This window comes from Alligator mississippiensis, chromosome 5 (assembly GCF_030867095.1).
Source record: "Alligator mississippiensis isolate rAllMis1 chromosome 5, rAllMis1, whole genome shotgun sequence".
Classification (NCBI taxonomy): domain Eukaryota; kingdom Metazoa; phylum Chordata; order Crocodylia; family Alligatoridae; genus Alligator; species Alligator mississippiensis.
In genome coordinates, this window is record NC_081828.1 from 189,967,166 (window position 1) to 189,980,006 (window position 12,841).

General features: G+C 44.8%; 1 protein-coding gene across 3 annotated transcripts in view; it reads right to left on the bottom strand.

The window, feature by feature from the left end:
• The window catches only part of ODAD2 (outer dynein arm docking complex subunit 2), a 195,115-nt gene that overhangs the window by 41,442 nt on the left and 140,832 nt on the right, over window positions 1-12,841 (bottom strand). For 2 of the 3 annotated variants that reach the window (XM_019498106.2, XM_019498108.2), the window contains 2 exons: window positions 5,076-5,264; window positions 1,540-1,761 (listed from right to left, as the gene is read on the bottom strand). The exons of the other annotated variant lie outside the window; for it this stretch is intronic. In XM_019498106.2, the coding sequence (XP_019353651.1) occupies window positions 1,540-1,761; window positions 5,076-5,264 (411 nt within the window). The remainder of the gene's footprint in view (window positions 1-1,539; window positions 1,762-5,075; window positions 5,265-12,841) is intronic. 3 annotated transcript variants of the gene reach the window in all.

Consider the following 12,841-nt stretch of genomic DNA (forward strand, 5'->3'; position numbering starts at 1 on the left):
GGTCTTGGCTTGCCAGCTGAGATTTGTACTGGTTATAATACTAAGTGTAGTGGTTACTGTAGTTATGTGGATATGCTATGGAGATGAGCTAAGCAGTTTCAAAAGCAAGACCATTCTCTACAGAACTCTTTATACATGCGAAAAATACATTAATACAAGTATAACTTTCACTTTCATAACTTTGATGTGACTTTAAGGTCACCCCTACCCATGGCCCCAGCTTGCCATTCTGCACCTCTGCAGCTGGGAGCCCCATCAGCTGATGGAGTTCCCAGCCACAGGGAACACTCTACTACATGTGCAAATTAAAACTCAATAATAACCAGATATAAAGTTAGTACACATTTTTGACGTCTAACTTTACAGGTGGCTGGAGCTTTTTATGGCGTGATAGGTACTTTGCACATGTAGCTGGTCTTAAGGTAACTGCACCATTAACCAGTTAATTGCATGATACCTGTAACATGTAGAGGGGTCCTTAAACTCTCACTAATACCGCACTTTAAAAATCAAAACTTTTAATTCCACAACACTTAATTTGTATGATAAAATAAGAGAAGGAATCTGCCAACCAAACAATAAACCCTTGTCTGTTCAATCCCAAGGAAAGACCTACACTGGATTCAACTTCTGAGACAAAAAACTTTGCCAGAAAAATCTTCTGCTAGGAAGAAAAATTCATATCAGAGAAAAATTCTTAAGGAATGTGTTTCTATTGAACTTCCAAAAGGAGCCTTCTAGTAAGTTAATGCAGAATGCACGGAAACAGGTTCATGTGCACTGAAACAGGTCCTTGTTCCTTTGGTTTAACGAGATCATAGATGCACAAGTGGATCCATCTGCTCTCAATTCCTTTAACTACTCAGGGGTTCTCTGCCACAGCAGACAATCATCTACTAAGATAATCCACTAGCTCACCTTGCAAACCAGTTTACAATGATAAGATAATGATGACTGCATCTCTATCATTCTGGGTACAGAGTATAACCTAGAACAGGGGTTCTCAATCCCTGGGCCACAGCCCAGTGCTGGGCCGCGGTGGGTCGGCTGCCAGTCTGCAGCATGGCTGGCTGCCAGACTGGAAGTGGCCGCGGACTGGCAAACGGTGGTCTCCCAGAGCCCGGCACAGAGACCACGGCTCCTTCTGCAGAGCCGTGGCAGTGCAGGGCTTGGTCCCCCTCCCTCCCCCACCCCCGCCTGGGGGTGTCCTTACCTCTCTTCTGGCTGGATATTCCGACTGTGGTCAGCTGTGACTGCTGGGCCATGGTTTGCTGGACCACAGCGTAAAAACTTTGAAAACCCCTGACTTACAAGTTACAGCAGGAGTCAATAACCTAGAAGTGAATGCTGTATGTTATATTACCATTCCTGTCAGTCATTCACTTGACATCTTTCAAGTATTAATATTGTTCTCTAATTCACTGTTCTCTGTAATAAAAATAAGATCTGAAACAGGAAGGAATACAGAAATGATGGACCTATTTTTCTGATCATATCAATGCATTTAACAGTGTAAGTTACACATATTTTTCATCTTACCTTCACCACTCCATTTTCATGCATTGTGATGCAGTTATTGGGGTCCTCTGAAAGTTGGTACAAGGCCTGAGCAGTAGCTCGATGAACTGCTGTGTCATCTGATTTCAAGTAATGTACTAAAGGGGCCACAGCTTTGGTCTCTCCGAAGGCAATTCTGTTGCTTCCCCACATACAACAGCGAGAAATAGCCTCTGCTAAATGACGCCTTAACTTGTCATTGTTCTGAGCAAAGAAAAAAAAATTTGTTAAATTATTTTCTTAAAGATATAGATTCCATATTTCCAGGCATTTGAAGGACAGTCATACTGTCATTGTAATGGAATCACAAAGCTGGAGGAAACAAAATACAACACTTAATTTGAAGATGCATTTCTGTAAATGTGAGAAACAATATAACACCATTTTTTTCACTTTGCCCTCATATACACACTGCGACAGGACTGGGCCACAGGGGTGGCCGTGACAACCCCTGGTGGCTGTGTGGCTCCTGGCTGGCTCAGACTCTAATGTAGCCCTTCCTTGATTGTTCGCTCATCATGTGTAATTCTTAATAAATACTCTGTCAAGGAAGCTGCCTGTGAGCTTTAGAGTGAGCCTGAATCTGTGTAAATCACCACCAGACCCCCTTCCTGGATCTCCCCTGCTCTCAGTTTAGGCCTCAAGCTTAATAGACCCTCTCAGCCTGTAGCCTTAATGGCTCATTGCATGGCTTCGTTCTACCCTACACCATGCCCCAAGCCTTGTGGGTGTTACTGTACTGTCATTAACTCTGTAAAGGTCTTGGCTTTATTGGCCTCTTCCTCCTATGCTCTCACTGGGCCCTTTAGCCCAGGCCCACAGTAAAGGACTTGGCTTCTAGTCTCCAGCCTCCCTCACTGTGATTCCCTATCAGTCTCTGGTTGTGGCCACTCCTGGGCCTCAACCTGCTCCCAGGCCAGTAGAGATCTCCAGGCTGCCCAGCTCTGGCAGTCCCTGTCTACAGTCTCCCCTAGACCTTTAGCCCCTCCTGGGCTCTGGCCCCACTCTCAGGCCAGTTGAGAACTCCAGGATCCCTGGCCAAGCTTGCCCTCCTTGGACTTAGTCTTTGCCAGTGACCTCCCCCCCCCCCAACCTTTGGCCCCTCCTGGGCTCTGGCTCCATTCCTGGGCCAGTAGGGATCTCCAAGCTTCCTGGTCCTGGCAGTCTCCATCTAAAGCCCCTTGTGACAGGGGGCACACTCAGGGCCCCATCTCATGCAGGCCCATCTACCTGTCTCCATGGGGCAGTCTGCCCAGTCTCTCCTGCCACGACTTTGCTGTTCCATAAACTGTTGGTATATTGCAAGAGACTGCCCGTTACTGCCCTGATGCCAGGGGTGCTATCTGCAGCTCCAAACCTCCTCTACATCATAACCCATGTCTCACAGATGGCATCCAGATTAGTATTGCTCCCCAGTCTGAGTCTGGAGCAGACCCAGTCCAAAGATGGGCTCCACTCACCCACACATTCATACCACCTCCCCTCTCACAGGAAGCCTCTTACACTCTGCCCCCCTCTCACCGGGGCCTCTGGAATACTGCCATTACTGGGCCACACTCCACTGCCCTTGCTCCTCCTTGAATGGCTCCTCTTGGGTCATCAGGCTTTGCTCCTCACATACTGGCCTTGCCACACAGTCCTTTGGTTCGCACGAGTTCCTCTACTGTATGTGGTCCAGTGCTGTGCCAAATGCTGGGCTAATTCTGCTCCAAGCCCCTCACCGGGCAACTCTACAGTATGCCCCACTCTGGGGTCTCCGTCTCAAGCTTGCAACCAACTTCTCACGGGCTGGCCCTTGCACTGGCCTTCAGGCTTACTCCCATTTGGCCCTACTCAGCGTGCTCCTGGGACTGCATTTCAGGCCTACTCGCATTTCAGCCCTACTCAGCCCCCTCACACGCACAGCACTTTAGACCTACTCTAAATTCAGCCCTACTCCGTGCGAGGCCTCCCAATGCTCTACACACTACCCCCTCTGGGGTCTCTGGGATCTGCATCCCTGCTGGGCACCTACACGTGGGCACACCTGGTCCCCCACTACTCCCCTAGCTCTCAGAATTACCACCAGATGGTGGGGGCTGGGGTTAAGGTGCCCCTACCTGCCTTTCGCCCAGGAGGTAACTGGGATGGCATTTCCTGGGGGCTCCCATGCCACTAGGAGCCCCAGCAGGCCACTCTTCCCCGGCAAGGTGCAGTTTTAGATCATGCCAAGGATCAAGAGCCTCCTGCTCTCACTGCTCGATGTCCCATGCAGCTCAGCCAGGTGATGTTTCTGCCTGGGCTGGCAGCAGCAAACTGCAGCTTTTATATACCTAGTGTTCCCAAAATGGCTGCCCTCAGCAGGCACCTGGTCGCTGCCTGCCTCTGCCCTTAAAGTGGCAGGCACCCAAAGGTGCACTGCCACACCCCTCCTGAGATACTGGCTCAAGGCTAAACTGCCGATGTGATTTTTAAACAAAACACCTCTGCCCTCTGGCAGGCACCCAAACTCTCTCTGGGCTTAACATAAAATAAGGAACATCTACCTGCACAAACAAGCCTTCCTCCCTGTCCCAGGCAGCTGTCTCCTATTTCCAGGCCTGCAGAGTCACTTACCCAGTTTCACTGTCACTTCAGGAGCCCTGCTGCCTTGTCGCTCTGCTGCCAGGAGCCTTTTCATAGCTCTCAGGGCTAGGCTGCCTGGATAGATGAGGCCTTGGGCTTATATAACACCAGCCCCACACTCTGCTGGTCTGGTGACTCTCCAGTCAGCCCACTTGCAAGCTGCTTCTCAAGTTGCTTGCTCTTGTAAAGGGACAGGGGCACCAGCTGCCCTGTCACACATACCTTTACTCTTGTGTTAAGGACAAGGAAAGAAAGAAAGTACTATGACCCAAGTTACCAAAAGCCTTACAGGCATACAATGGAGTTGGCAGCTACTTAGTATTCTGTCCTTAAAAGATACTGTGTATTTTTAAAGATTCAGGTGTTCATCTATGCTGTCTGGAAAATTGGCAATATTAGTATTAAAATCATCAGGTGCTGGCATAATGTGTTGTGTGGTGTCACAAGTGAGATCCTGAAAAGGACTTCTATATGCCATTAAAATGTATGGTTCACTCTTTATCCGACATTCCTCCCACAGGGCAGCTACAACTCAAAAAAGCAACATTATCTTCTCTTTTTAATACTTCGCAAGATTACTAAAATGGAGCCCAGTCTCCAAAGCTACAGCACTCCCATCCATAGAACAGTTTAACTCCAAATTCTATACTGCCTATTACATGTCTAGAAGGTATTTAGGTAGCTTTCAGTCATTTTGTCAATACAGTGTCAGCAGTAGGTCCTGGGAAGCATAGGCTTGAGCATGTCTTGCCCACCTGAGTCCACTGAGGTACTCCTGATCTGTACACCCACTTGTGAGGCTGTTCCAGACTCATCCCCTGTGCCTGCCCTAGAGATCACAGAGAACCTGGGGCTGGGTACGGGGGACAAATCAGGAATAGCCAGAATAAACATTACGAAAAGATGTGACTTACCGTGTTTGCTAATCTGGACAACAGAGGGACGACACCATGATCTGTTATAACAGCTAAATTCTCTTCATCTTTGGCTATGTTGGTAATAGCAGCACACACGCTTGCTAAAACTTCTTTATGCTCTGATTTTAATAAATTGACTATCAGTTCCAAGCCACCAACAAAGGACCGAACCATTTCCCCAGCATCCTATGTACAAATCGAAAGAACCTGATTTTTAAAATTAGTCAACTTCATTTGATTCACAAATAAAAATATAAACATGAATATTATATGTCAGAAATTCTGTCTGAAGAGGATTTTAGTAAGAGACACATGGTAAGAGAAAGAGCTAATTTAAAACCCATATTGGTTTCCATATTAAGCATAAACTATTTACAGGTAGCCAAGAACTCCTTTTGCCTTTCACATTAGATTTGATAGTTCATGACAAGGTGCCTTCTTATCTGCTCACACCAGTATAAATGAGCATTGAGAAATATTAGTGACATCATCTTAAAGAAGGTTACACCAATCATATCACTGAGTATCACACACAGTAATATTGCTCTTTGGAGCATCTGATGTAGCAATTGAACATATTGGATGCCCTGCATGGGATCTGGGTGATGAGCAAACAAGCTGTAACATACATAAAATAAGCTGAAGGATATACCAACAATATTTTGTAAAAATATAATGGCAAAATACTATTTTGTTTATTGATCAATGCAACTTTCCAGACAAATGTTATATATTAATGTGTAAAACAGAGGGGAAAAAAGAAGTCTTGGCACAGATAAATGGAACTAACGGATATGAAATTCATTCTGCTGCCTTAGGCAAAAAGGAATGGCTCATTATGCGATAAAGTGCCTTGCAGCATGTAGTACTTAAAAGCATATATAACGTAAATCTAACAACCTTGCTTGAAAGCAAGCTCTTAAATGGCAGAGTTATATAATCATTGACCAATGTTATACACCAGAGCTGCATTGCACTTCACAGTAAATGTAAAGTAAATATACCCATAATTTATCTGGTATGATGTTCCCCATATAATATGTGTCCATTTCAAACAATCTATTTTTTAGCTTAGCTAGTAATTTATGGTTAGAAACAATATCAGGAAAAGAGAGTATCTGCTTGCTTGTTATTCAAAGCTGTGAAAAGATTTGTGACTTGAGTTTATGAAACTGCTTCAGTGGGATAGAGGATAGGTAGACAGAGGATAAGGTGAGGATGCTCAGAACAGGTGGGATCCTAAAATATAAAGCAAACTTTTTTACATGAAAATTCTTCCTTTTCTTAAAATTACTGATCAAAGACAGCAGAAAGCTCACAGTAATATTTCTATCTGAAAAATCACTGACTACAAATATTATGCTGCCCTTGGGAAAGCTGAATGATCAGATGTAAGCTAGGGAAAGGAAGTAGGGGAAGGTTGAAACAGTTTTATAAAATGTTTCCTCTCAGTAGGTACCATGTAAGATGAGGTCTTCAGGATTTGGAAAGGGGTTCAGGTACTCAGAGACACAGAAGGGTGGAGGATAGCTCCCTGTACCTGTCAAGTACATTGTTAAAAAAGATGACGCTGAACATATTTGTATTACTTTTTACCTGGCTTTCCAACTGTCAACTCTAGTTCTATCCCTTTGAAGTGATGTACTCAACCTCCATGGAAATGGTTTTGGCTATATGGATAGTTCTTGTATCTCTAGGATTTTCCTTCATGGTTTTGAAAGCTGTTTCATGAAGAGGTGATTAATTTGTCTCCAGCCCCACCAAATAATGAAATAATGTGTAGATTTCAGATTTCTATAGTTCATTTAGGCTTTTCCCCAGGTAACTGTGCTCTACACATCAAATATATACTGTGGCAAGAGTATATATTCTGCCTTTTGTGAAGCAGTATTGTAAAACTAGACTGATGAATACTGTATAAACAATTTAGTAACAAATAAGCGATCTCAGACTTAGAAATCCATTGTGAAGCCAGCTAAATATAGGGACAGAACCTTCAACCAGTGATGAAAAGCAGAGGGGAAACTGCAAAACCACATGTAGGAAAGTTTCCCAAATGTGATTGTGGGTGTAGTCTGGTGGTCTGTGCAAGAAAACAAGAAAAGTAAAGAAGCAGGAAATCAGGAGAACAATGAGCAGAGAGATGGGAAGAACTGTGTTTGGAAGTCTGTTATGGCAAACTGTTCTTTACAAGACATTTTGAAAAGGTTCTCTTTCAAAGAGATTTAAACAACAAACTTAATTTTTCTGTACTATTTAAACAAAACCACATACATGCTTAGTATATTAAGGCTGAATTTGTTTATTGAACCCTATACTACTATAGGCACATGCCATATTTACTTTTGGAAGTTTTCCTATATTTGTATTAACAATGAGATAAAGGTTTTTACTACAGTATTAAGTATTTATTTTACCAAAGTCTGAAACTATTTGTTCATGATCTTTCTCTCCCTCAGTTTTCAAGTAGCCTGGGGCAGTTATGTCTGCACATTACTCATATAGCAAAACAAAATAACATTATATATACTGCATCTTCAGAGACCTCCTTTGCACTCAGTTTTCTGCTTGGATTAGAAATAAAATATACAAACTTTTAAACTAATCAACAGGAAAGCTTTTTTAAAAGACAAACCCTTTGGGCTTATCATCAAATGCTGGTGTATTAAGATTTAATATGACCTTCTATGCTAAAATCTTGCTGTAAAAATGACATTGTTTCTAAATCTTGGTTCTGCAGTTAGTTTGCTAATGGGGAATAATATGATTCTGACATTAAACATGGAGAAGAGAGTGTCAAATTTCAAGCCTAGGGCTAAACTACTAAACTTTATAAGATGTAATACACATTTATATACTATAAAATTCTAATGCATTAAGCAAACATAAATTCACTATGTTGACTTTTTATTTTCTTTTTGATAAGTTAATAGAAATATAAACTTTTAGTATTGTTCTGAAAAGCTTTGAAAGCATTTTAACATACAATTGTACTAAAAACTTATTCCATCTTCTAGATACAAGAGAAAATGCATCAACTGAGTTTACTACATTTAATTCAGAACTGACTCCACTACCTTTACTCATCTTGATGGTGTCTCATTGCTTGTATAGTTCTAAAGAGACTATATTTTTAAAGTAAATTGCTATTCAATAGGTGTGTCTACATGAGATGTTTACTGCAGTAGACTAATTAGCTCCGCATTAAATGTCTCAATGTCCACACATGCAGGGCAATTTGACTGGAGTAAACTAATTAATTCTGTGGTTTTTTACTCCGCAGCAGTTCATGGGTAGACTCTGATGGAGCTGGCTGGGACATGAGGGTGCTTTGGTGGAGCACTCTTGTGTCCAAGTCAGTCCCTCTGTAGCATGTTGAGCTAGGGGGGAGCAGCTCTGGGCTGGCAGGCTGATCCCCAGAACACCCTGCCAGCTGGGGCTGCTCCAACCTAGCTCAACATGAAGAACTCCCATGTGCACATTCAAACAATCCACCTGGGAGCAATAAATTGTGGAGTTTACTGCTTCGCATTAATTGCACATGTAGACATTCTCAATGGGTGTGTCTACACGTGCAATTAATGTGAAGCAATAAACCTCAGAGCAGTTTCAACTGGAGTAAACTAGTCCAGGGTGCAGCATCTATATGTCCACCCAGGACAGCAGCAATTTGAATTGGGGTAGAGCTAGGCTGGGCTGGCAGGGTGTATGTGGGGGGAAAGGAGGTCAGCCCTGGGCTCTGGGTGGCAGCACTGGGCAGTGGAGGGAATGACTGGGGCACAAGGTGCTGAAAGTGCGGAGCTGTGTGGCTAGGTGGCAGACAATTTATGCCCACAGTCAGCATCTACACATGTGTTTAATCACAGTAAATTGCCCCAGTATAAGATAGTACTAACCCTGACTTGAGGGAAAGCAAAGCTGTCCGAATAGCAATATATTTATGTTGTATCCTAAAACTGAACTGGAAGGGAGAGGCTTCCAATTATAAACAAAAAGTAAAAACAAATATCTGGATTCAAGAGCTGTCGTATTTATAAAACACAGTGCCTGTTGCCTTTTAACCAAACATTTGAGTTTTTCATCTTATTGACCCCCAGGAATGCCACATTAGTCAAGTTTAAAAGATAATGAGAAATATGCTAACTAATTAACATATTTTCACACTTTTGGCTCACTGACAGAAACAGAAATGCAGAAATCCTTGGAAAAAGACTCAGCCGGGGAAAAAAATTCTAACTAGAACAGAAAATACCAAAAGTATTGCAGGCTTTTGGGCACAATCACCCTTCTTCAGGCATAGGGAGTCTCTGCTGTTTGTCACAACCCAAAGTTGTGATTTTTGTTTTGTGTGTGCTTCGGCACTGCTAAATTATTTTCCCGCTAAATTGCAGCTTCTTTGCACGGTGGAGTTTCTGCTGCAGAAGAGAACCCCGGTGCAACGGAGAATTTCCCGCCAATTTGTAGCTTTCTTTGCATGGTGCATTTCTTTTTGCATCTAAGAAATGCTCGGTGCAAAGAGTTCCCGCCATTTGTATTCAAATTCGAACCACATTATTGGTTCACGTGAAATTATGCACACGTGGCAGCTAGCGATTGGCTTGCTAGCCGTATAAAGAGCTTGGGTAGTTTCCGCCCAAGCTGGAGAGAAATCGGAGAGAGAGAAATTGGAGTTAGAGAGAGAAAAACCTTCGCCTTGTGTGAAGAACTCTAAGCGCTGCGGATCCTTACGGACCCAACGTATTTCTTAAAAGGCAACAGAGGCCTGAACAGCCTCTGGCCTCTCTCCGTCGCCGATAGATTCCTAGACGTATCCCTTCCTGGAACAAAAGAAACGAACCCACGGAGCTTCAACAACTCCGTTGGAGAGAGCGAACTTGTCATAATCCTCAAATGAGGATTTAAGCAGAGCTGTGCCTGGAAAACTGTCCAGCCTACACCACGACCATCTTTGGTGTAAGTAAACAATCTTTAAATCAACCACTACGCGTCCATAACTAATTCTAGCTTGCCCCCGGTCTTCTCCTACCCCGCGTGCCCGGGCTGCAGGCCACAGCCCGCGTGCGCACAGACGGGCCACACCTCGCGCCCGGCCCGCACATGGCAATGAGGATGGGATCAGGAAAAGACACGTTAGAGCTAGAATTGGTTAAGAACTGCCCTTGGCGCGATAACCAACGCCAGGTGAAAAGCTTTGAAGAACTAGAGGAGCATATCGCTTACCACCAGGCGGGCGGAATGGGTGAGAGATTTGTCAGCGGACGCCTTTCGCTGAAGGGAGAAGAGGGAGTCTCCGAAGACGGAGCCCCGAGAGAGAGGGAAGTATATTTGCTCCCCGCGGCATTCGGGTGTATAATGAGAGACGAGCGGGTCCTGTTCAGGCCCCTCGATACTGTGTCCCTCGCCGGAGTCAACCTGGCAGGCGAAGCAAACCTGACCTTCACCCGGGAGTGTGCCCGATGCCTACGATATGCTCGGGAGTGTGAAGAACCGGTGCCAATCGGCCAGTTCCCTCCCTTCATGGCGTCTAGATTAAGTGGTCGCGAGCTTCCATCTGAGCTCCGCGAAGATCTGGAGACGGAGGAATGCACCGCAGATGAGAGGGTGGCCCCGCGGTACGACAAGGGGGGAGAGTTAAGTGCAACTTTTTGTACGATTACTAATTTAATGCACCAGAATTTAAGTTTAAAAACCCAGCTGCAGATGGCTATTCAAGCGGTCAAAGAAGCGGCTGAGAGAAGGGAGCCTGAAACGCCAGCCCAAGATGGCACCGAGCAAGAGGGAGACCGCGTGGAAGAACCGGAAAAGAAGGGTGGAGCTTCGGAGGAACCCGCAAGAGTTCGGTCAGCGACTCCGCCCATCGACGCAGCATCGTCTCCGGCAACCCCGCCTAGCGACGCAGCGATGCCCCTACCAACCACGCCTTCCTACCGATGAAGGAGAGAGTCAAGCGGAGGAGTGCATCCGCCCCTCCTGCCTGAAGCAGCAACAGCAGCAGTAACTCCCGTGGCAGCAGTTCAGCCTATAACAACATCAACTCCCGAAAGAGCAGCTTTCCCTACAACAACAACTAATCGAATTGCTACTGCCTACTATGCTCACACCAGAGCTGAGTTGCAGGATTTATGTAGAGCATCAAGAATCCAGCCTGAAGAGACTCTAGTTGTATGGTTGGGACATTTGGTCGTGGAACTTGGATCCGACCTGCTGAACCAGGAAGAAGCAAGCTTCCTAGTTAGACAAGCTTCGTGGAGTAGAGGACATGTCACTGACATTGACATGATAGCGGTCAACGTTCACTGGCCTATTCCACTGCCAGCGCTTGTTGCAGGACTGATTAGTCAAAAAGCCCACGTATGGCATGAAGGACGGCCAGAACATACCGGCGCAGATCATCTCATGCTAGCAATCATCAGAGTCTCGTACTGTGCCTGGAACCCCAGAGCATGTGCGCTGGGACTGGCATCACTCCAGCGAATAAGACCATGGCCTCACCGTCATCTACGAGATCCTGGAACCGTTCCAGTAACTGTTCACAGCCTAGACAGTTGCCTCGAGATTTATGGGTGAAAAAACATCGTCATCCTCCGGATTCTGCTCAACCCAATGGTGAACCAACCTGTAAGCAATCTCCTTTGTCAGTTGTCACAACTGCGTATCCTGATGGAGCCAAGATTATCTCTTGATCGGGACCGTCGACACCTGACCGGACTTCAAGGCACCAGACATAGTGAATCCGATCTTCCACCACTGCCACCGAGAACCCTAGAAGAGCAATACATGTTTCGATTTCTCTTACAGCGTTCTGGACTCAATAAGCGGCAGCTTCGGATTTTAGGGGACGCAGGCCAATGGCAATTGGCCTATGAGTTAGGTTTCCGTTATTTAGAGGAACCAGATGATGGCTCCTCAATGATTTCATCCAATTGAGAATATAAGAGAAAATGGTTTAGCGTAACAACCACTTGTAAATCTGTTGAAGATGCGTTAATCTAATCTATTTTTTTGAGAGTTTTGTTTACAGATCCGGAATCCAGAGTGCGTGGTGAAGAAAAGCCCTGAGAAGGATGACATCACCGAAAGAAGTGAGGGCCTGACGTACGACTTCACCATGACGCCCACTGAAGCCCTGATCGTGTAGTTTTGTTGTGAATCTGATGATGTGTTTATGTTGATTATTGTTTCTTGATTATTATGTAACTCAATCCCAGGACAGCGAATTTTATGTTTGTTTATTTGTTTGTTTGCTTATCTGTTCGTTTGACGACTTACGACAAAGCTCTAGATCACTAGAATGATAAGTGTATAGCATAATTTAGCTATGCCTTCAGCAAGGGGGGATGTCACGACCCGAAGTTGTGATTTTTGTTTTGTGTGTGCTTCGGCACTGCTAAATTGCAGCTTCTTTGCATGGTGGAGTTTTCTGCTGCAGAAGAGAACCCCGGTGCAACGGAGAATTTCCCGCCAATTTGTAGCTTTCTTTGCATGGTGCATTTCTTTTTGCATCTAAGAAATGCTTGGTGCAAAGAGTTCCCGCCATTTGTATTCAAATTCGAACCACATTATTGGTTCACGTGAAATTATGCACATGTGGCAGCTAGCGATTAGCTTGCTAGCCGTATAAAGAGCTTGGGTAGTTTCCGCCCAAGCTGGAGAGAAATTGGAGCGAGAGAAATTGGAGTTAGAGAGAGAAAAACCTTTGCCTTGTGTGAAGATCTCCAAGCGCTGCGGATCCTTACGGACCCAACGTATTTCTTAAAAGGCAA